The following is a 24,582-nucleotide window of genomic DNA, read 5'->3' on the forward strand; positions in this document are numbered from 1 at the left end:
AATCCACACCTCTTGTAGTCCTCCATTCACTCAATCTCATCTCACCGTGTGCACTGTATTTCCTCTCCTTGTGTTTTCCACTGTTCACATTAAAGGTAATGCTAGCCTGGCCTCTGATGATACCATCACCAATACACTAGTCCATGGTGAGTCAGTCACAAACAAGGCTATTCTCTGATAATTAAACACTGGAAATAAAGCACTGATAAAATAAGTTTATATGGGAGACTTTTGGGCGGTCCTTTTTTTTCACAGTTCTCGCCAGTAGTGCACCTGCTTAACCTACGCGCGCACTACTGAGCATGTGCGCGCACGCTCAGAGCTGCAAAAAGGTCTGCTGCCGCCAGCATCTCAAAAGTCTCCCATTGGACAAGTATTGGATCATGGATAAATTAATCAACAAATTAATCAATCAAACGGTTTGGCGCAGCATTTTTTTGAAATTTGCAGAGCAAGATGATAATAATTCATTGCCATTTTATCTTTGTAACATTTAGTAACCAAATTTTACCAAGCCTTAGAGTGATATATTGTCTGTTTACAGAGCTGCAGTTTTAGCTCAGTTTATATTTCATAATCAATTTTTCTCTTGAGCAAACGAAACAAAAGATTTGCTGGCTGTTCTTGTAAGCAAAAGAGTGATGCAATGATTCCAATCCTTTGTAAACATGTGTCGTCAAATGTTGAGGTTGTTTGTTGAATATCTGCGTATTTGTTGCGTACCTACAGCTAAATTCTTTCAGGTAAACAGCTTTATGAAATTGAGTTCTGATGACTAACACAATGTTTCTTGTGTTTGATGTGATATTACTAAAACAAGATTAAGAAAACATGACACTTTTCTCTTGAGCAAACGAAACAAAAGATTTGCTGGCTGTTCTTGTAAGCAAAAGAATGATGCCATGATTCCAATCCTTTGTAAACATGTGTCGTCAAATGTTGAGGTTATTTGTTAAATATCTACGTATTTGTTGCGTACCTACAGCTAAATTCTTTCAGGTAAACAGCTTTATGAAATTGAGTTCTGATGACTAACACAATGTTTCTTGTGTTTGATGTGATATTACTAAAACAAGATTAAGAAAACATGACAACTTAGTTTCTATCATACTTTCAATGATAAAAACTTTGCATATTTAGATAAATTAAATGATTTACTGTGTTATATTCTGTGATCTAACAGTGAGATCATACACGAGTGTGAGTGAAATGAGACGTAAATACTCTCAAGTAACGACCTCCACTAAGGAAGATCCAGAATCAGAAGATAGTGAGAGATTCTTGAAGACAGTGGATCACCTTGACGATGTGATTGATAAAATCCAACCAATCAGGTAGCGATATATCTTTCTTTTCTATTTTTTAAACAAAGTTGTGTTTGTGTGGTTAGGATAGAATTTGTGTAATTTGTAATGATTTGTCTTAATAATCTGTATTAAATTTGTATTGTGATGAAATAAATACAATTGAATTGAAATTGAATTACCAGCAAGTATGCATCTAAGAGGAACAAGCTATTGTTTTCTTTACATTTTGTTTAAAACAGATCTTTGTAAACTGTAATCTGATTACTTTGTAATTTTCTTCATTTTTAGCCTTGTTGAACTGGCATTTATTGCATTTATAATCCAGTTAAAATTTGTGTTTTTGTCCCATTATTTTTATTTTGACATTCTTTCCAACCTAAGGGCTTGATGCATTTGAAGGTACAGTATTCTATGCAGGTCATACTGATTGAGTAAACTGTTAGTTTTATTCAATCAACTGACATTGAGTATGAAGAGTATGTGTACCTCAAACTTTGCTATTTTTAAATATCTTTTATGAACACTGGTTTCATAAATCAGATAAGTTAAAGACACTGGACACAATTGGTAATTTACTCAAAATAATTGTTAGCATAAAAACCTACTTGGTAATGAGCAATGGAGAGCTGTTGGTGATATACAACATTGTGAAAAATTGCTCCCTCTGAAGTAACATAGTTTTTTAGATAAATTCTCAATAAAAAACTTCAGGTCTGAAGCATTTTATTAGTCATCTGAAAGCACACAAATTTGTGCAACAGGGTTGTTTTTTTCTGTCATGATTCTCTTGCAACTTGAGTCAAATTTTTCACAGACTTGTTATTTTGATATGTTGAGATACACCAAGTGAGAATACCGGTCTTTGACAATTACCAAAGGTGTCCATTGCCTTTAAAGCAATTAACAAACTAGCAAATACATAACACATCGTAGGAACTTCTTAAAAATGAAAGGTAAGCAAAGGTTTTAAAAAGCTATCTTTTGTTGACATGCAGGCGTACCCACTCAGCCCCAACCTTAACGGATGAGTTTAACACTCTGGTTCTTGATGCTGATTTTGGAGCATGTATGGATGAAGTGGAGAAACAACAACAGAAGATTGAAGATGCTAAAGCTTCAATACTACTAGGTTCAGATGAAGAAGACAGTCAAGATATCATTGGTGATGTGGTGAGTCCACCCTACTATCACTGACACTTCGAGTTATCACGCAAGCGCGAGTGGAATACGTAAAAATATAGCGCTTCTGCATCCAATATCCAACGAGGCCGAACGTAATTATCTTCAATCAAACTTGAGCAGGTGAAATAGAACACACAAGACGCAGATCGTGATATGGGCCGTGCAATATTATAAGTTGTCACACAAGCGCGAGTGGAATACGGAAAAATATAGCGCTTCTGCGTCCCATATCCATTGAGGCCGAAGGATATGGGACGCAGACGCGCTATATTTTTTCGTATTTCACGAGCGCGCGTGTGATATCGAATTTATCTTGCAGTCTCACTTGCAACGTGCACAATTTAAAACTTCAGAGCGTTAGTTCACGCGCATAAAGTTTAGAATGTAACTTTTGCACTGTCCGTATACGGAGCGTGACAAAATGACATTTTCACAATACGCACTGTGTAATAAAAACAGAGGAAGTAGGATATAAAACGGAGCTCGTAGCATATATGTATTTATCCCCCTAGTAGTTCGAGCATCTGATTGGTGGATTAGTACGTACTGGAAGATAAAGGTTTATATCACACTCTTGTTGCTATAGATCGACCAATCAGAATCAAGAGTTCAAGCCTACTTGAAAATAAATAGGGTTACCTACAGACTGTTCAAACCATATAGTTTTATTTATTATAGGAAGGGTGTCATGGCCGTATGTTTAAGAGTGGTTAAGAGCATTTAAATTCAAGTTCTGGTGGTTGGGTCATCGGAGTGTTGGTTCTGGGCCTGGTCGTGACACTCGATTCCTTGAGCAAGATACTTAACTATAATTGCTTCTCTTCACTAAGAGGTATAAATGGTTACCTGCGTATAAACTGTCCGCTATGTATGAGCCAGTCCAGAAATATTTGGTGGATGTACGCGTCATCTGACATGCAATGGCTATATGAAGAAAAAGCAGTATGATCATATAATGATTAATTTGTGATGTAATTTCTTTCCTTATTTTGGTTTTACTTAGCACTGTATACTCAGTGCTTACACACATCGCTGTATATGAGTCAAACCAAAATTACTATTCTTCATCCCCTATGCAAATTTCCATCTATTCAATTTCTTTGATGGTGTTGATTTTGAATGCCTAAAATAAGTTGTTGATTTTCTATATTCTAGCTTGTTACCATGGCAAGGATGACACCCCAGTCTTCCTCACCCAATACCAGTGTCCAAAAAGGTGAGATTCCAACTAATAAATGTAAAATCCTTCAAAAAACAAAAAATTATTTTGGACATTAAAGTCAGCAGACCGGTCAATTAAAATATTTTGCAACAAAAATGAAAATAAAGCATTGATTCTAATTCTGGGTGAATTTGTGTAGTGTGTAGAACAGGCAGGAGTGTCAGCTATTATTATTATTTGTTTTTTCAAAACAATAAAATCGTAGCAACCAAAGGCTGAATTGTGTTTGAAATACAGAGATTTATAAAAAATAGATTATTTAAAAACTACAGAAAAACAATTTGAAATTCAAAAATATTTTGTTAATACATATTCAAAGTATATTCCTGTGGGCCAATGACCATGATTAATCAAACTTTTGCACTTTATAACAACTTTATGGTTTCAAAAAGAGAAACTGAGCATTGGTTTTATTATAAAGCAAGTACACTTCTTTGGAACAAAAAGCATGTTCATTAAGAGCAGGGCTCAAATTTATTCCAAAGCCAGTAATTTTAGCGTTGGGCCAGTAAACTGACAACAGTACAAGTCCAGCGGTTTCGTGTTTTTGAATAATAGCACCTCACTGCATTTTTAGTTCAAACCAATTCATACAAATATCTTTCCTATCAAATAGAAGTGTTACCCATTAGAAAAATTAGATAAATCTTCTTTTATTGCTTGTTCCAAAAACAGCTCAAATGAGAAATTGTGCTTCCAGTCTTGCAACAAATGATCTGGCCCAGTAAAAGTTTTGAGTTACCTCCATGCTTGTGGATATTTTCTCAAAGTTCAAGCTATGTAGAGGGTTTATAAACAAATGAATAAAGATGGTTGTAAATAAGTAGACAAATAGAACTATAGATTGATGGGAAATAATAAAGGTTTGGGTATTTCTTTGTGATTTTGTTTTGTCAGCATCTTCTCCGACCTTAGCAGAGAAAGCTAGAGCAGCCGGTATGAAGTACGTCTTATATCCTAAACACAGAGGGTAAGAGAACAAATGTTTCAGAATCCTTTAACGGTTTCATGGCTTCTGACTGGCACCCGAGAACAAAGGTACTGACAAAATAGTGAGACCGCAAACATTAGGGCTAGACAGCTCAGCTGGTAGAGCGACATGTTAATCCGGAAGTCGTTAGTTCAAGTCCCTCTCTAGTATATTTCTTCAACCCCAAATCAAAAATGTTTTCTATGAGTGATTGCTTAGTTTGGGGAATCGATAGCACAATGTGTCATTATCATTTCACAATAATATTGTCACAGAACTAACTTCAATGTTATGCATTATACCATCAATATTGTAGCTAATAAACAGTTTGCAGGAGCTAATGATTTTTTCCATATAGACACAAATTAATTTGCTTTTCCTTTTATAAATTGTAGCTTGAAAGAATGTTTATTATTTTTAAAGTTTTTCTGATTTATTTAAATTTGACAGGAAAAAGAAAAGAAAACCACTTGATCCGGTGAGTTGAATCATTTAGCATATTTCAAGTTATTCCACAAGTGCGATATGGAAAAAAGGGAAATAACACCTTTTTCTTTTTAAAAGAATTAGTTTAATTTTTGAAATTGGACTATTGTCACATCTGTTTTATTTTATGTTTTTATTTAAACCTCTTTGTTTCCAGCGCCGTTTGAATGAAATAGAAGCTTTCCTAAAACAAGAGCCAAGGAAATTGTCAAGGTACTTAAAATCATTTATTAAAACAATATCATTTTAAAAAGTCTAGTTAGGGGTTGTTTGAATTTTTGTTTGTGATTATCACTTGCATTATAATTGCTTTGTTTGTGATTTGTACAGTTTGGGTTGAATTTTTATCAATTGATTAACTAAATTACAATTAGACTTTATTATAGACTTCATTATAACTCATATAGAAGAAATGAGATTTGGATTGAACAAAGCAACTTAGGAAAGCTGTATTATGCAGGGCTCGCCCTTAACACTAGCCCAGCGTACAAGGTCTATATAAAAACTGCAGCGGTCTAGAAAACACCACCTCTCAACTTGCCCTGTGGGCTACTAAAAACTGCGCAACCTACTTGTTTAAAATGCTCATATCTTTTCCATTCAGATGTGAATAAAACATTTTTTAAATTTATTTTTGACTGTTTCAGTTTAACGTTTTTTGCCTATAAAGCATTTGTAATTGCTACCATTAATGCATCAGAAAGATATACATTGATGTCAATACATTTTTAAAATCAAGGCTACATAAACTTCCATAAACTTACATAAAAACCCAGAGTTTATTAGCCCGGTTGGCAACTTAACAAAAAGCTTATAGAGCAAGGCCTGATTATGATGTATGAAAGCTTTGACATGTAACGCTAGTTGTTATATTTAAATTTGAATCAGGGCTGAAAGTCTTCCAAAAGTCAAGATGCCTGTTCCACTACAGTTGAGAGTTCCTCCGTAAGTATTACTTCAATTTTTTCTTCTGTTGCTTTTGTATTTATAAACGCTTTGTGTCATATTTGTAAAAAAAACGCTATATAAATAAGATTTTTTTTATTTTTTATTTTGTTTTATTTTGTTAAATTATTTGTTATTATTGATATCCAACAGCGGATAGCCGCCACTTACTGGAATCATATAAATACATATAGTTATAGTTATTGTTAACATTTTAGGAACAAACTTGAAAGTACTGTCATTTCCTATATCCAAATGTGTTGTGTAAATGTTAGACTAGAAAATGCAAGAAAAGTATGTTAGGTAGAGTGGAGTCTTTCTGGATCATAATACTTGTTGCGCAATTTGTGGGGTTAAAATAATTGTAGTACAGTACATGTATCTGCTTGTTCAGCGCAATTGAACAAAATAACACTGGAATTTGTGCTATGTAAATGATTAAATTATTATTATAATTATTAAGTATCAGTTATTATTATAATTATTAAGTATCTGATGTATAATTGTTTCGCTTGGTTTAACAGCTGCTATAATTCCAATATTTTATAATAAAACCACAATATATCTGTAAGATTCTAACTTCAGGAACATAAGTTATTCTATATCCCCGATGCAAACTTCCATCTGTTAAATCGTTGCGGTACCAGCTACCGGGCAATCTCGGTGGTCTAGTTGGTAAAGACACTGCTCTAGATTTGCAAAAGTCGTGGGTTTGAATCCCACCAGAGTAATATGTGATTTCTTTTTCACAGAGCTTGGGAAAGTACTGAGTATACAGTGCTAACACACATCGGTGTACATGGGTAAAACCAAAATTAGTAACCATATATTATTTACAGATTTTGTCTTTCATTTAGGTCATCGAACATAACTTTATAATCTCGTTGTGGTTCTTTGTATTCACAGGAAAGTACGGTCACATAGAAGAGGTAGTCTTCCTGAATTACTGGACTTTGAAGAGTTTGTTCAAGAGAAGAAAGACAAGTAAATTATCTTACTTTTCAACTGCTTTGAATGATGGTTGTTTTAATGATCTACTTTTGATTGTTTTTTTTATATTGTCTGTATTTTTGCGGTTATTTTTAATGTATGTTTTTTTATGACTGGGAAAACCTTTTTCATGTTTACATAATGAATAAATAAACTAAATCTAAATCTAAAGTAAGTCAAGATTGTAATATTTTGAAATGGAATCAGGTCAAAATACATGCATTTTCACACATGTGCACTAAGCGTCCTACAAGTGCCATACAAGTAATCAAAAGCATATATGCAAAGTAGCCACCTTTGGGAGCCAATCGGCGTTGTTTCTCAATACATCCCTACCATGGGTTAGTGACTAGAAAGAGTTGATACGGCGCGCAGCACATGGTGGCAAGGCTCATTGACATTTGAGTTGACATGAGAGTAATCCAGATGGCTGCTCCCTTTTTAAAGGGATGCTGCAGTGAATTAAAATAAAACAGTTAATTTTGCTGTCATTTATTTCTGATATATGTATTGAACATCAATACAATGTGTTTTGTTTATTCCCGACATATCTGACTTGCGTAATTAGCAGCGAATAAGTCATGCCCCCCCTTTTGTGGATTGTTACCGCCCCCCTACCATCAACGTCACGTCGGGAATTCAAACATTATCGTCGGCAAAAAGAGTCTGGTCCCTAACTACACGCGCCTAGGTACCAGGTCACACAGTGTACACGTCTCTATATGCACAAAGCGAGGGGGCCCGACGGCTTGGGTTACTGACTCCTTTTTAGGGGCAGGGTGGGTTCCCCTAATCTCTTGAAAACCATTTTTAAAATATTGCGCATTTAATATAAAAAAAAATATAAAAAATATTTCAGGTTTAAAAAGTCATGTTTAATCGTTTAAATGAATAAAAAAAACACTGCAGCCACCCTTTAAGGGTCAATGGGTAATTGTCAAATACCAGTCTCCTCACTTGGCGTATCTCAACATATGCACAAAATAACAACCTGTGAAAGTTGGAACTCAATTGGTCATGTCGAAGTTGCAAGATAATAATGGAAGAAAAAACCCTTGTCACATAAGGTTGTGTGCTTTCAGATGCTTGATTTTAGGACCTTAAAATCTAATTCTGAAATCAAATTCAAATATTTTAGTGGAAAATTACATACTTCTTTCTTGAAAACTGCGCTACTTCAGAGGGAGCCGTTTCTCACAATGTTTTTTTACTATCAACAGGGGCCAATTTTATAAAGCACGAAAACAGCTCGCTTATTTTTCACATGTTACTGGCAAAAATGTTATGCCATATACATTGCTTGTGACTGGTATTTAGCTGTTTTACTTTGCGTAACAATTGAGTGGAGTCTTGGCCAGTAAGCTGATTTTACTAAACAAGGATTATTTCGCTTAAGCAAAGTTTTGTGCTTAAGCAGCTCTATGAAATTGGGCCCAGCTCTCCATTGCTTGTTACCAAGTAAGTTTTTATGCTAACGATTATTTTGATTAATTACTAATAGTGCCCACTGTCTTTAAATTATAACGATGATAAATTTGTTTGTATTTTTAGGGATGAGCCAAACTCTATCCGTGAGTGGGTTCGTGGTATCTGGGATGCATGGTTTGATGAGGTCTTCCCATCCTCGGATGTCGACAGTGAATCAGATTTTGAGGAAGAATTATCACCGGTAATCTCTCCAACAAAAAGGTAAACTTTCATTTATCGTTATAATAATTGGGGAGGCTAATCATCTTTACACGCAGCTAAGAAACTGATTGCAGAGGACGCGGCTACAAAGCGTTTAAGTCCGGAATGCAAGGGTACCTTTGGTAGCCAGTAACAAGGCTCCATATACGCCTCTCTTAATATTCATGCATGACGTCATCATTCTTAGCCAAAATGAGGCTATAGGCGCACATCCGCCACCACTTGCAGTGGCTGCTGGAATCGTTTTGGGTTAGAATTGTGACATACTCATGCATAAATATTAAGAGAGGCGTATATGAACATGGAACACAGCCAGAGATCAAAAGTTGTTTTTTTTTCCAGAGGGAGGAAAGGTGGGAGGGCCCAGAGAAAAACCCTTGTGGCTAACATTCATTGCACAAACATGGCACCAGACTATTATTTCGTCTAGCCTCAGCTTGGTTACAATGAGTTGGAATGGAATAAAAGCAAGATGCCACACCGTGATGAAGGTCTGTTAGCATGGTTTGTGTGTTTATTTTAGGCGTGTTTCCGGGGCTAGTAGTGCTGCTTCCGTTGAGATAGACATCATTCAACCTATCATGGAGACTGAAGATGATAGAGATATTGTGGAGGTAAGAAACCTATCCAGTCTGCTTTCTTATTTCAACCTTTGGCTTTTTTGAACTTTCAGATATAAAGCCTGGGCGACTTGTGAAATTTACTACTCAACTAGTTGCGACTCAAATAGTTGCAGAGTCGAGATGAGCTCAGGCTAAACTGTCGGATTTGTTCTCAATTTTCATAGGTTTTAACTCTTTCACGCGCTGATCTGTTGTGACGGGTATAAATCCCTGATATACTATAAACTATGTTAACTATAAATAGTTGTAAAAACAAAAAATTAAGACCGTACGGCCACACAATTTTCAGAATGAAAAACAGGACTATTGAGGGTGCTATTGTGACTAATTTTGGGGTGTTTTTCTTTGGGGTGGGGGGGGGGGGAGAGGGGGGCACCATTTGAAAAAGAAACAAGTTAAAACTATATGTGTTAATTCTATCAATTTATCTCTACATTAAATTGTGTTTTAATCAGCTATTGTAATCGAGTGACATCTTTTATAATTTCAGTGGTTACATGAAGAGGTTTTACAGTTGACTGAAATCATAGAGAGAGCTGAGAAACCATCACCCTTTGATCTCTGTAGACGAGGAGCCATGTATCGCAAGGTAGGATGTGGACTGGGCTTAAATTAATTAATCTGCTTTTATCACAGAATTCTGAGCTTATGGCAGGCATGATATTCTTCCTACTTAAGTCCGATTCCCAGGTTGTTTTGCCCATTGTAAAATCAGAAACATTTTGATTAAATGTTTATTAAAGCCTAAACCATGAGTATATGTAGGCCAGCCGTTGTACTTAATAAAATGTTCCTACTGTTTTCAAGGAACAAGTATCTTGCATGTTATGGTCATCATTCTCCACTTAATAAAGGGTTGGCTTCTGACTGGCACCTCTGAACAAAGATGTTTGAAAACGCCAACATAGGGCTCGATAGCTCAGTTGGTAGAGTGCTAGCATATTAATCCGCGGGTCATTGGTTTGAGTCCCACTCTAGTAAATTTTTCTTTGCTCAACCCCAAATGATTGTGGTTTTTTTCCACAGCTTGGTAAACTGAAGCAAGCTTGGGAAGATTTAAACAGAGCTATCCTGTTGGAGCCTCAACTTCTTGATGCTTACTGGCACCGTCATCTCCTCTACCTCCTTCGTCATAAATCAACCAAAGCTCTAGAAGATCTTAATACCATTCTTAAGATTAATAAAGAACATGTTGGTGCTTACAGATCCAGGTAAAGTAACACATTCATATCCAAACCCTGATGACTATAGACCTTTGTCACGCTGTCAACATCTTGGTCATGTTCCCTTTTTTCAATAACAGTAATGAATGCTAACCTTCATTTTGCGCATGGCACCAGACTATTATTTCTTCCAGCCTCAGTTTGGTTACAATGAGTTGGAATGGAGTAAAATCAAGATGACCACACCGTGGTTAAGGTCTATTGACCATTGGTTATGCAGTATCCCTTATAATTAAAGGCACTGTACCCTATTGGTAATTACTCAAAATAATTGTTAGCATAAAAACTTACTTGGTAACGAGCAATGGAGAGCTGTTGATAGTATAAAACATTGTGTGAACCGATTCCTTCTGAAGTAGTGTAGTTTTTGAGAAAGAGGTAATTTCTTACTCAAATGTTAAAAGACTTCAGGCCTGAAGTCTTTTATTTCTACCTGAAAGCACGCAAATTTGTACAGCTTGGGTGTTTTTTCTTTCATCATTTTCTTGCAACTTCAATGGCCAACTGAACCCAAATTTGCATAAGTTTGTTATGTTATGCATATGTTGGGATACACCAAGTGAGAATACTGGTCTTTGACAATTACCAAACGTGTCCAGTGCCTTTAAGCAAATAATATTGCTTAACATTTTTTTTCTGCTAAACAAAACTAAGCAGGATACCAGCTACATTTTGTACATGAAAATGGTGTTTTCAATTTTATTCAATTCAATAATTTATTTGTCTATTAAAACATGTTTTATCTGGTACCCTTATTCTAGTTAGCATAATTTTGTTGTGCTCTGCAACTTTGTCTGAAATTGGGCCTTGGAATTGCTCCTTGTGTTGCCAGATTGATGAAGTTCTGTTCTACTCGGGTAATTTTTTAATACTAATACCACTGCTGTACTCAATGACTTTGTTGAGTTTATTTTTTGCTGTTTTTCTACAGAGCTGAGATATTTCGTCAGAGAGGTGATGTGACGATGGCCATCATGAATTATTCACAGACTATCAAGTTGGATCGCAATGACCATGAGGCATACTATAAAAGAGCTGAAATGTATGAAAAGGTACGTAGATTCCGTCCTGTACTCTTCCCCCCCAACAAACATTGAAACATGGGCCCAATTTCATAGAGCTGTTTAAGCAGAAAATATTGCTTGACATTTCTCTGCTAAGCAGAAATAAGACATAAATGGTACATGTGACATGGTACTTACGCTGGTATTCTTATTCTGGTAAGCATAATTGTGTTCTGCTTTGCATCTTTTTGTGCTTTTAAGAAACAAAAAGACGCTTAAATATTATTGCTAATATTATCCTTAAGAGACCATTCATTTCTGTATCATCACAAAATAACCAGACATTGCTAGTACTGTTCATTCCTTTAAATCCATTGGACCCTTTCGGTACAGAAAAAAAACAAAAAAGTTCACAGATTTACAAATAACTTACAGGGTTTACAGAAGGTAGTGGTGAACGACTTCTCTTGAAATATTATTCCATGAAATGCTTTACTTTTTGAGAAAACAGTAAAACAATATCAATTCTCGATATCGGGAATTACGGATTTATTTTAAACACATGTCATGACACGGCGAAACGTACCGTTACAAGGGTGGGTTTTCCCGTTATTTTCTCCCGACTCCGATGACCGTTTGCGCCTAAATTTTCACAGGTTTGTTATTTTATATATAAGTTGTGATACACGAAGTGTGGGCCTTGGACAATACTGTTTACCGAAAGGGTCCAATGGCTTTAAAACAAATTTTATCAGTTAAAATGTCAACAGAAATACCATGAAACAAACAATTTAGTGTTGTGTTTTTGGAATACAATGTTAACGTACTACATTGGGAAAGTTTATATCCGGACTTGACTTTTATATTGACCTCTTTATGATAATGCAAGAAGGTCAAAACTTACAGCCACAATTGGAATTTGGGTACAAGCCGCTTGTGGCTGCTATGGTCGCTAATGGGTTAAATATCCATTGGGTTTTGTTCATCAAGTATTGCGCTCTACTTGTACAGCTGATTTCATGCTGTCCTTATCCATGCTGTACTTACTGTCATGTCATGATGTTTTATCAAAAATACACCTTTGTTTGAAATTCATACTAGATGAAAAACAATGGAAAAGTATACAACTCTCAGCCAGTGATAGCCTTTTCTGGCGTGCACGTTTCATCAACAATGGCGGCCAATGCACCAGGATTAAAAAAACTGCAGACTGGTCTTTGACAGTTACCAATATATTGGTAACTGTCAAAGACCAGTCTTCCCACTTGGTGTATATCAACATATGCACAAAATGACAAACCTGTGAAAATTTTAGCTCAAGTGGTCGTCAATGTTGCGAGATATGAATGAAATAAAAAACACCCTTGTCACACGAAGTTGTGTGCTTTCAGATGCTTGATTTCGAGACCTCAAAATCTAATTTTGAGGTCTCAAAATCAAATTCGTGGAAAATTACTTCTTTCTTGAAAACTACGGTACTTCAGAGGGAGCCGTTTCTCACAATGTTTTATACTATCAACAGCTCTCCATTACTCGTTACCAAGTAACTTTTTATGCTAAAAATTATTTTGAGTAATTACCAATAGTGTCCACTGCCTTTAAACCCTTACCATACATGTAGTAAAGCATTTTGACATCCAGAGTTGTGTTGGTGTTGTTGTTTACAGCGTGGTGAGATGTTATTAGCATTGGAGGATTACAGAGAGGTGACAAGATTGATGCCAAGTAAGACAGATGCAATCTTCAAGAGGGGTATCTATCAGTTCAATATCAATAAGTGAGTAACTTTCTCTACATCGAATCAATTTAAACTTGGGTAATGAGTTAGAATTCATACTCCACAAGGGAAACTGACTGGGTCAATTTTAAATAACTTTGGGTTGAACAAAGACAAATTTACTGAAGGACTTCCAAATTAACATGCCGGTGCTTCAAATCTCACTCTAGCCTTTTTTTTTTTTTAACCCCAAATTCTTTCAAATTTACAATGTACCTAGTCAGTTTTCCTTGTGGTTTACTACTTGATATTGCAAATAAACAAAAAGACCCATCCCTTCATTAATATGATCCCTAGGCTGCAGTTTCACAGGTAAGTGTCGTAAACTTGGGTGTGATCCATGACAATTTGACAGTTAAACAGGTTGAATGGCTTCTGACTGACACCCCTGAACAAAGATATTTACAAAATGGGGACACTACCATTATAGGGCTGGATAGCTCAGTGTCTGCATTTTAATCCAGTGGCTGTTGGTCAAAATCCCAATCTAGTCATATTTTCTTCCTTCAACTTCTTAGTGTGTTGCTGCTGAAAAATTTGCTGAGATGTTTTTCAGCTTGTGTTTAACTGTGTATAAAATCCACTATCCATAGAGTTATGCAGTAGGCAAATACATAAATGCATAGCATTATCCCACCATCATCCCCCACAAGAAAATGTGTAAATTGCCCTAATGTTGCCGACCATTCCTGTTCATGTTTATTTTCTTGTATTGCTTTCAAACTTCTGTTGCTTATCTTTCACTGCATACATGGTTCCACTCCTATAATATTTCTTTGGTTAAACTATAAACATGTACTCAATTACGATCTCTGTGATCTTCTAAACTTGCTTATTACATGTTCCTAAGAGTAGGAAATCATGGGGCTATTTCGCATGCTGGACCCACCACTCTCTGGAATGGCTAACTACTTCCAATTCGTAATATTTCTAGTGTTAATACTTTTAAGATTAGTTTAAAAACTAGCCTGTTTAATATGGCTTATCTGTAATTGTTCTTTGTCTGATTTTCTTCTTTCTTTACTGTGTGAGGATTAATTCTCGTGCGCCTTGATGAGTAGAGTACCTTAATTTAGTGGATTTTGGCGCCTTATACAAATACTCTATATTATTATTATAAGAAGATCTAATAAGAGTTTTCTTTCCCAGGAACTGGATGGCAGCAATCAAAGATTTCACTGAGTTATTGAGCCAGGAACCAGCCAATGCCTTAGCAAGGACCTATCGAGGCCGTGCTCATGCTAAACATGGACACTTTGTACAAGCTGTAGAAGACTTATCATCAGCTATACATCTAGATCCTCTCAGTAGTGTAGCTTTCTATCATCGAGGTTGTCTGCTCAGAAGGTAAGGGTCAAAGTTGGAAGGTCACTGATTAAAGGGAGATATTATAGACTGAGTAATAAGCACTGTATACTCAGTACTGCTCTGATGCAAAAGTAACATCTATTAACATCAAAGGTCGTGGGTTCAAAATATGCCTGTGATTTTTTTTCACAGAGCTCGGGCAAAGTACCGAGTATACAGTGCTAACACACATCGGTGTGTAAAACCAAAAATAATATTTGTTACTATTATTATTATTATTGATGGTTTATTTATTAAAACGTACTGCAATACAGCGGCTAAAATGCCGAAATGCACAGTTTACAAAATATCCCGTTTCCATCTATTGAATCGTTGCGGTACCAGCTGCTACCATGGCAAAAAGACTTGGGTTCGAATCCCACCTGAGTGATATGCCTGTGGATTTGTAATAACTCTAGGACGGTACTGAGTATACAGTGCTGAATACACCTTGGTGTAAGGGCAAAAAATTATACTATTCTGTTCACCTGATGCGTCAAAATTAACATACAAAAAACTAACATCTATTGAATCTGATAGGAATAAATAATCCTTTGTATTTTTTCTTTCAATTTATTTCTAACACAGAGAACCTAGAATTTGTTAATTAATTTGCTATTTTATCCTATTGGGTGCTCCACTACAGAAGGCCTTGTCCTTCTCTCGATGACATCCCCATTCATACCTATTTATTCAATTTTTGACTCAACATGTGTATTACTTGGTTTAGTCTATTTTGTTTAGTCTATAGCCTAGTTGTATATTATTAATTGAAATTATCTGTTGTATGACTGGAAATAAAAACAAACAAACCTACTAAGACTAACAATGTGTTTAATGTTGCAGGGCTAACCCTAAACAAGCATTGCAAGACCTGAGTGTATCAGTTCTACTTGATGATAGTGAAGATAATGTCATGGCATTCTTCCATAGAGCTGTGCTGTATATGGATGATAATAGGTGAGTCAAAGACTAGAGTGATGAGCAAGTTCGGGTCAGCGACTAGACTTGACCAGAGCCGTGACGTAGCTCTCGAGTTGACCATAGTCGACCATGTTCCAGTGCATGATTCGATGTAGTCAATCTCCCTTCCCTGTGCTCTATCGTTTCTGGTTAGTCTAGTCGATCTAGTCATGTCTAGTCGCTACCCGAACTTGCTCCATGTGTCCATTGATGCACAATGATTGAAAAAACAATTGACATGATTTTATGAAGCAGTTTGGTAAATCTTTCTTGTTTGAAAAATAATCAATTAAAAAGATAATGAAAGTCATTTCAGGCTTACATCTTGTCAGATTATGTGTTCTCTTGTGAAATTTTAATAATTATGGTAAAGAGAGGGAAACAAAATGGACGAGAATATTGTGGTTTTTTTTTAATAAAAATATAATATGCACAGCTACAATCACATGTACACATTTTTTGGGGTCCCATTTTATGAAGAACCGTTTGAAAACCACCGATGTAGCAGTTAACCAATTTGGTTTATATATCAATTAACAACCGCCGTGTCAATGATGAAGGAAAAGTGCTTCAGTTTGTGGAATACAAGATCTGCAGAGAGTTACTCAATATGTATTATCTTTTGTTCATTCGTTGTCTTTTTAAGGAAAAGTGTACCCACGATTGTTGCTGTGCACTAATACCTTTCTTTGTGTCCATTTTATGAACACCAGTTTAAAAACCACTGAGGTAGCAGTTATCTTAATGTTATTTATAAATCAAATAAAAATCGCTATGTCAATGATCCGCAAAGAGTTAAGTACCCAGTGCACTTATCAATAAGAGAAGGGGTTCGCCCCGTTGTTCCTAGTCCGATCGGCAGCAAATTGCGCCACAGCACCCTGTAAAAACATTACATTGTGCTATCAGAATTAGGTCTCATAATTCAAACGTAGTCTCACATCTGGCAGGAATTATTATTATTATTATTATTATTATTATTATTATTATTATTATTATTATTATTATTATTATTATTATTATTATTATTATTATTATTATTATTATTATTATTATTATTATTATTATTATTATTATTATTATTATTATTATTATTATTATTATTAAGTATTTATCTTTTGTTAATTTGGTTTACGTGGCTGTGCACTAATACATTTCTTGATACATATCTTTTGCAGATATGAGGATGCTATTGCAGATTTTGAGAATGTATTGAAGCTGGATAAGACAATTGCTGCAGCTCATGTCAACCTTGGCCTGATCTTCATGACGAAGCTGGAAAACTACCCCAAGTAAGATATAAACTGCATCTTGTCAAAAGTATAGATGGATTGCAATACGCGCCATCGACCGTCATCTTTGATGTATTAACCAGGGAAAAGTGCACGCATGTACACGCTGCGCGTGCACTTTCCCCTTGTTAATACATCAAAGATGGCGGTCGATGACGCTTATTGAAATTCATCTATTGTAGTTTGGAAGATCATTAACCTCTTAACATATACACGCCAAATGTTTTTGGACTTTGTCTCGTTTTTAACAAGTGAGGGTTTTATTGTGGCAACAACCTTTTTGAGGAAAAGGATCAGAATACCTACAAGAAGCTTAAAATCATATTGGAATTTATGTATAGATTATAAACCAGTTATCTTTTTTATATATAACTTGTTCCTGCATAAATACTACTAAACTTTACTATGCTATTATTTTTTTCATTTTTTTTCCCAGAGCCATCCAGAAGTTCACAAGTGCAGTGAAAGTAGATCCAATTTATGTGCGTGCTATAGTGTGTAGAGGAGAGGCCTACCACAAGATTCATGACGTAAGTTGTTAATCCGAACATCATAATAATAATAATAGACATTTATAGAAATCTTGAGTTATGAATCAAATAGCTTCACCTCTTATTCGTTGTCATCATCAATGGGTTCAGCAACAAGGAACATTCATCAGCTGTGTCAGGTCATATATCCAATGTGTGTAAATCTGTTCGTTACCAGTTGAAAAATGTTGGCCTGATCCACAAATACCTGACCCGTCCAGCCACTGAGAAAATAGTCCATTCTCTCATTTCTTCTCGGCTGGATTTCGGTAATGGTCTTCTTTTTCACTTACCCCAAACTCAACTTTCTAAACTACAAAAATTACAAAACGCAGCTGCTCGCATTGTCACTCTTACCAGGAAACACACTCACATTACACCGGTTCTGAAGTCACTACACTGGCTACCAGTCGAATCTCATATTACTTTCAAACTTCTGTTGCTTATCTTTCATTGCATCAATGGTTCTGCTCCTATGTATAACATTTCTTTGGTAAAAGCTTATACTCCTGTGGGATCTCTTCGATCTTCCAATACATGCATGCTTCAAGTTACTAAGAGTAGCAAGTCATGGGGCGACAGGTCATTTTCCCATGCTGGACCCACACTCTGGAATGACTTGCCTCTACAAATCCGCAATATTTCTAACATCAATACTTTCAAGGTTAAGTTGAAAACCACTTTGTTTAATCTCGCCTATGTGTAACTGGTCTGTTTGTCTTACTTGCTGAGTGTGGTTCCCCCTCCTGTGCGCCTTGAGCACCTCATTTTGGTGAATTTTGGCACCCTATAAATATTCTTTATTATTTATTATTGTTGAAATTAAATGAAATTAAGGTTTCAAGTTCTGTTTAGTTGTTACTATAAGTTATGTAGCTATGTGAAATTTATATTGCAGGACGATAGAGCGGTTGACAAATTTATTTCACTTGTTTTGTTCTCATTCAGCTGAAGAATGCTCTTCTTGATTTCACAAGAGCAATTCACCTCCGCCCAGATCGCCAACAATATTACATGTACAGGGTAAGTTGAGATTTACAAAATGACTTAATGATAATAATAGTGGCTTCTTATATAGTCTTGGTTCAAGACTCTCCTGGATTTGTCACAAGAGGGTGCGCTATCACCCCCAATGCGCTATCAACCACGAACCGCTATCACCACAGGAGAGTCTTGGCACATTCGTTAAATCTCCCCCCTAAATTGGGGGAAACCTACGCACGCGCATTATGTTTCCCCCCGATTTAACGAATGTGCCAAGACTCTCCTGTGATAGCAGTTCTCGGGTGATAGCTGTTCGTGGTTGATAGCGCGTTGGGGTGATAGCGCGCCCTCTTGTGACAAATCCAGGAGAGTCTTGAACCATGACTACTTCTTATTAACGTCCGTCGATGTCGTTTTTTTTCCCATCATCGATATATCGAAAATTCAATATCGAGTATACTCGATATATCGAGTATTTCCCGCGCGCAAGATGAAGCCTAAAAACAGCACTTGGTATACTCATGGAGGTAGAAATATATATACCATTCTATGTGGAGAGTGAAGTGTGTTAGGAGAGTGGCGCTTCTTTATAGAAGCAATATTGTTAGATACATAATAAATATCCGCTGGTATGTTACACTACCTTTACGGTTGAAAATGGTTGAGATAATCATCGGAAAAAAATCACTAGAAATCCCACAAAACAGAGACCATGCACAGACCTACCACTCCGCGATCACAATATACAACGCACGCAGCATGCAGTCAAATAGTCTCCAATAAAGGCTCGTAGTCTTTTTACTTTGCATTCTATAATACAGGCAAGAAACATTGAATGCTAGAACGCCCTCTATTGTCGAAATAACGCAGTGCATCACGCGATACCGCCTTGACCAAAGACTGCACATGTCTGTGCATGCTTGGGCAAACGGGTTTTCCCCCCGAATTGCAATAACCACACACGCTGGTGTGCACGCTTAAACTGTACAACAGCATAGTCTTCGCTGGTATGCGCGCAATAGCCGCCGACAGCGTTGTCTGCGAAGCATATAGTTCCTCGGAAATGTTAGCTTGTTTACGAAAAACAACACAACGTGTAGGCTTTATTTGACCAAAATGACGCCATTACGATACCTTGGATTGATAGAAAGATTATTTTACTGTATAACGTAAGATTGTTTTCTTCCTTGTTTTGTTTTGTCTCGTTGATTCGGGGAAGTCTTTGCGGGGTATTTTTGCAAAGCCAATAATGCTGTGATGACGACGCATTGATTTTGATCACATGCGCAATGGGAAGTTGCATCTTAAACGGTCGATAGGCTGGGGCAGCAGCGGCGGTTTCTTTTGAGGTTTTACCGTGCGCTCGCCGCGGGGTCGTGAATTTCTGCGGCGGGCCGGCGGCTGATGCGAAAACACAAAGAACAAGCAGACATACTTGGTTGTAAAACGTATTTTATTTAATAGGGCAACTCAAAATGATGAAACTACATAACGACGACGGCTTTTCTAATACTCAACCACAGATTTCTTTTAAATAATCGGACACTCTTTTGGTATTTTCGATATCACTAAGGAACATCGAAATTTTCAAAACATCGAAATTTTCGATATATTGAAAATCCGATATTACGATATGATTATAGCGCTCATATCAGACACTCAGTGACACTCAAGGTGCCACAACATTCAGTATTTTCCTGCAAGGTATACAAGTGGGACTGCGTTTGAATTATGAGACCTACTCCTTTTACATAGCACAATTAAATGGTATACAAGGTGCATGTCTGGCCCATACGCAGCTAATCAAACCAGGAACACCGTGGCGAACTCCTTCTCTTTTTCTATGACTGGGTTCTTTGAAACGGCTTTACGAAGGACGAAGCATCATAGTTAAATGTCTTGCTCAAGGACACAGGTGTCATGACTGGGACCCGAATCCACACTCTGCTGATTAGAAACTCTAGGTCAAAATTTCATAGAGCTGTATAAGCACAGAAAGCAGCCAAGCACAACAAAAGTATGCTTACCAGAATAAGGTTACTAGCCAAAATAGCATGTCACAAGTACTGTATGTGACTGGTATCCTGCTCAATCTTGCTTAGCAGAAAATTGCTTTGCAGAAAATTGCTAAGCAATTTTTTTCTGCTTAATCAGCTAATGAAATTGGGCCCAGAGCTTGAGGCCAGTGCTCCTAACCGCTAGACCATGACTTGATTTATTGGTTATCTATGTTTGATGTGAATGTAATATGGAGTTGTGTGTAAAGGCCCGGTCACACCGGCCTCGATAATGAGAACGAAAACAAAAACGTTAACAATGCATGCCCCTGATTGGTAGGATAAGCGTGCGTGTAATCTGCGCGGAGCAATTCAACCAATAGAATATTTCGTGTGACTGGCCCTTAACCCTTTGATACTTTTCTTTCAGGGGGAGATCTTGTTAGAGATGAAGAATCTTGAGCTTGCCAGCTTCTGTGTCAGGTCAGTGTCTTGTCAATATTTTATCTTTTTAGCATTATTACAAAATCTGTCTGGTTATGATTCAAAAGGAATCCTCAAGGGTGACTCTCAAGGTGCTTCAACAAACAGTTTTTTCCTGTAAGGTATGTTGGACTACGCTTAAATTATGTGACCTACTCCTTTTGCATAGCACCATGTAATGGTTTACAAGGTGCTGTGGCGCAATATGCAGCCAACTTTAAAGGCACTATTGGTAATTACTCAAAATAATTGTTAGCATAAAAACTTACTTGGTAACAAGCATTGGTGAGCTGTTGATAGTATAAAACATTGTGAGAACGGCTCCCTCTACTCTGAAGTAACATAGTTTTCGAGCAAGAAGTAATTTTCTACAAACTTGATTTTGAGATCTCAGAACTAGATTTTGGGGTTCCGAAATCAAGCATCTGAAAGCACACAACCTCGTGTGACAAGGGTGTTCTTTATTTCAATATTATCTTGCAACTTCGACGACCAATTGAGCTCAAGTTTTCACAGGTTTGTTATTTTATGCATATGTTGAGATACACCAAGTGAAAAGACTGGTCTTTGACAATTACCAAAGGTGTCAAGTGCCTTTAAATAAAAGCTTTTTGTGAATCCTTAGACATGCTGCTGAGCTGAGTCATGGTCTAGGCTCATCTGCTACTCAACAAGCAGCTGTACAGTCATTCCTTCATAACTACACTAAGGCCATCAATGTACTGTCTACAGCAGCTAGATCTCAACCCTCTGCTCCTCTGTTTATCCTGCTGGGCAAGACACAGATTAAGGCTAAGAAATATAAGGAAGCTGTGGACAGTCTGGAGAAGGCACTCAACTTCATGGTTAGTAGTATTGACCCCCTTGCACGCGCGTCACACGCGGCGACTGATGCCACAATCATGTTGGTGGGCAGTTAGGTTTACGTGTATTAACGCCGCGTCGCCTAAAATGCACACTTCACTGCATACGCACAGCATACTCTATGCATAGAGTTATATATGAAAACGCACAGTGAAATTGCCCACCAGTATGGCGCATTCAAGATTTTTCTGATGATGACGTCAGGTGAAATGGGTCAATAGGAAAGAATATTAAGTATTATATAACACCCAAGCAGATCCTTGCCATTTGATTGGAGGATTGTCCGTCACGTGATAGCAAATAAAAGTACCATTGCACGCTGAGTCACTCACCGTGCTTTTTCGTTCCATCCGAAAAGTACCATTGCACGCTGGAATGTTCCATTCAACTCGGCTCCGCCTCGTTGAATAGAACATTCCATCTTTCAACTCATGAACATATTCGCACCATTGCACTCATAAACATTCATTATGTGTATATTACTTACCAATCCATTAATCTATCATTGTACTGACTGTGCTGTCCATTACCCATGGATGAAGGATAAAGCCCGGTTCATACTTTCTGAGAGTGCAAATGCGATACGAATTTAGATGTCATAAATTCGCAACAAACAATTCGCATCAGTGGACTTTTGCTCAACTCCTGCGAAACATTCGCTATGTGACTTCAAAATTCGTATCACATTTGCATTCGCGGGTAGCATGAATCGGGCTTTAGACATGAAAGAAACAAGTAACTTTGAGGGATGAGGTGAACAGTAATCATAGCTGCTTTGGTGCCTGTAGCTGCTTCCAGACAATATTTTTAACCCTACTTTCTTCATCTAGAATTTGAAACATAACATTCAGGAGGACAAAATATTGCTGGATCAGGTCATTTATAGCGTATAGGATTTAATCTGGATTGCTATGGCTTTGGATTGTATAGGGTATGTTCAATAAGACTCGGTAAGAAACTGTGTTTAACATGATTTAACATGATTTTTCAGAAACCTTGGCAGGAGCGTCATACTTGGCCCATGGAGGCTGCTGAAGTGAATTATCTGATTGGTATGTGCCACACCGAGATTCCCAATTACCTCAAGGCTTATGAAGCATTCAATAATGCCATAAAAATCAACACTGACTATCCACAGGTAAGCTCACACTGAATTCTTTTTTAAAACTTGTTTTACCTGCGAGTTTGCAGCTATGCTTTTGTGCGGTGTGCATTGATGTATGCCATCGCCTATTATTGATAATCTTTATTCTCTTAACTATGCTTTTGTCTGCTTTTACCAGATTATGCATAATTTAAATTTTCTTAACTATGCTTTTTGTGTGTGTGTGTTTTGATTTACCCCGTTTTTGTTAATTTCTATTTTCTTAACTTTGTAAATTTGAGTAAATCTTTGTAAATCTGACCAAAATAGGTGTCAAGTGTCAACAAGACATACATTTACATTCTTCAAACTGTCTTTATATAATTTTTTCTCACTGTTTGTGCTTTTACAGTTCATACTGATTTCATTTTATAAATATATTTTTCTTTAGTGGATCTTTGGGTAACTTTATTCAGGAATGTTATATTTTATGTGGTTTTTACTGTTGTGATTAATTGCTAAAATATATGTATACTTTTTCCTTTATCGATTTAATGATAACATTTGTGGATCTGTTTTTTGACTTTTTCATGATTTTTCTTTTTCGTGGTTAAATGTCTTAGTTTTTCTAGCTTTTATAGTAAAGCGCCTGGGAGCATTTTTGCAATGGATTTGGTGCTATGTAAATGTGTTTTATTGTTATTATTATAACACAAGTAAAAGCCTCCAGTAAAATTGGCTAGCACTTTTGCTACTGATTCCAGCTGCTAGAATAATGGTGCCAGGCAGATATTTGTGTGAGTCCTTAACCCGTCCATAATGTATGATGTTGGTACTTTTAATGATGATTATTGCTGTGTAGGAAAAATCATAATGAAACTTTTTTTGTGGTGTGTGATTTCAATTATTGGCTGGTCTATTTTTGTAGTTTATATTTGAAGAAATCTTGTTGTGCTCTTTGATTATTTCCTCCTCTTGTTTGGTGCTATTTTAATTTGTACAGCGCCTTAGGGTCCAGCCATGGATGTAAGGTGCTTTATAAGCATACTTTGTTATTATGATAACATTTTGTGTTTTTAAATTGAAAATAAAACTTGGATATTGCATTTTACTTTTATCTCCTGTATTCTTACTTCAATGTTTACCATGCTCATTTGAAGGCTTACTACCAGCGAGGTTTAACTCGTATGAAGCTCCGTCAGTCTAAGGGTATTCTGGACTTCAACCGGGCACTTGCTTTAGACCCTAAGTTGTTCCAAGCCTTTCTCAGTCGAGCTGCTTACTATGGTATGAAAGGTCGCTACTCAAAAGGAATTGTTAACTGTAACGAGGCCATCAAGCTACAACCTAATAGCGTCAGGGCTTACTTATACAGGTGGGTGTACTTAGTTACTTTGATTTGTTTACCTTTTGTGTTTGTATGAATGACGGATTTGAAAAGTGGAAAGTTACAACTGCCACTGCTCACTGCTGTTGTAGTTTCTAGACTGGATATGTGCAATTCACTTCTATATGGCCTTCCTTGTACTCAAATTGAACGTCTTCAACGTATTCAAAACTATGCTGCTCGTGTTATTACCTTAACTAAAAAGTCCTGCCATATAACACAGATTTTAAAAG

The 24,582-nt window shown here is 36.6% G+C and overlaps 1 protein-coding gene across 1 annotated transcript in view; it reads left to right on the plus strand.

The window, feature by feature from the left end:
- LOC117293369 overlaps nucleotides 1-24,582 on the plus strand; it is a 51,341-nt gene that overhangs the window by 15,351 nt on the left and 11,408 nt on the right. Inside the window, exons 18-41 of the mRNA XM_033775665.1 lie at nucleotides 96-146; nucleotides 1,184-1,334; nucleotides 2,303-2,477; nucleotides 3,645-3,705; nucleotides 4,609-4,681; nucleotides 5,132-5,159; nucleotides 5,325-5,380; nucleotides 6,056-6,112; nucleotides 7,019-7,096; nucleotides 8,654-8,791; nucleotides 9,315-9,405; nucleotides 9,905-10,003; nucleotides 10,441-10,625; nucleotides 11,569-11,689; nucleotides 13,309-13,418; nucleotides 14,568-14,765; nucleotides 15,612-15,725; nucleotides 16,907-17,020; nucleotides 17,457-17,550; nucleotides 18,499-18,573; nucleotides 20,962-21,014; nucleotides 21,640-21,859; nucleotides 22,870-23,016; nucleotides 24,123-24,337. Coding sequence (XP_033631556.1) covers nucleotides 96-146; nucleotides 1,184-1,334; nucleotides 2,303-2,477; nucleotides 3,645-3,705; nucleotides 4,609-4,681; nucleotides 5,132-5,159; nucleotides 5,325-5,380; nucleotides 6,056-6,112; nucleotides 7,019-7,096; nucleotides 8,654-8,791; nucleotides 9,315-9,405; nucleotides 9,905-10,003; nucleotides 10,441-10,625; nucleotides 11,569-11,689; nucleotides 13,309-13,418; nucleotides 14,568-14,765; nucleotides 15,612-15,725; nucleotides 16,907-17,020; nucleotides 17,457-17,550; nucleotides 18,499-18,573; nucleotides 20,962-21,014; nucleotides 21,640-21,859; nucleotides 22,870-23,016; nucleotides 24,123-24,337 — 2,704 coding nt within the window. The remainder of the gene's footprint in view (nucleotides 1-95; nucleotides 147-1,183; nucleotides 1,335-2,302; nucleotides 2,478-3,644; nucleotides 3,706-4,608; nucleotides 4,682-5,131; nucleotides 5,160-5,324; nucleotides 5,381-6,055; nucleotides 6,113-7,018; nucleotides 7,097-8,653; nucleotides 8,792-9,314; nucleotides 9,406-9,904; nucleotides 10,004-10,440; nucleotides 10,626-11,568; nucleotides 11,690-13,308; nucleotides 13,419-14,567; nucleotides 14,766-15,611; nucleotides 15,726-16,906; nucleotides 17,021-17,456; nucleotides 17,551-18,498; nucleotides 18,574-20,961; nucleotides 21,015-21,639; nucleotides 21,860-22,869; nucleotides 23,017-24,122; nucleotides 24,338-24,582) is intronic.

Source organism: Asterias rubens, chromosome 8 (genome assembly GCF_902459465.1).
Source record: "Asterias rubens chromosome 8, eAstRub1.3, whole genome shotgun sequence".
Classification (NCBI taxonomy): domain Eukaryota; kingdom Metazoa; phylum Echinodermata; class Asteroidea; order Forcipulatida; family Asteriidae; genus Asterias; species Asterias rubens.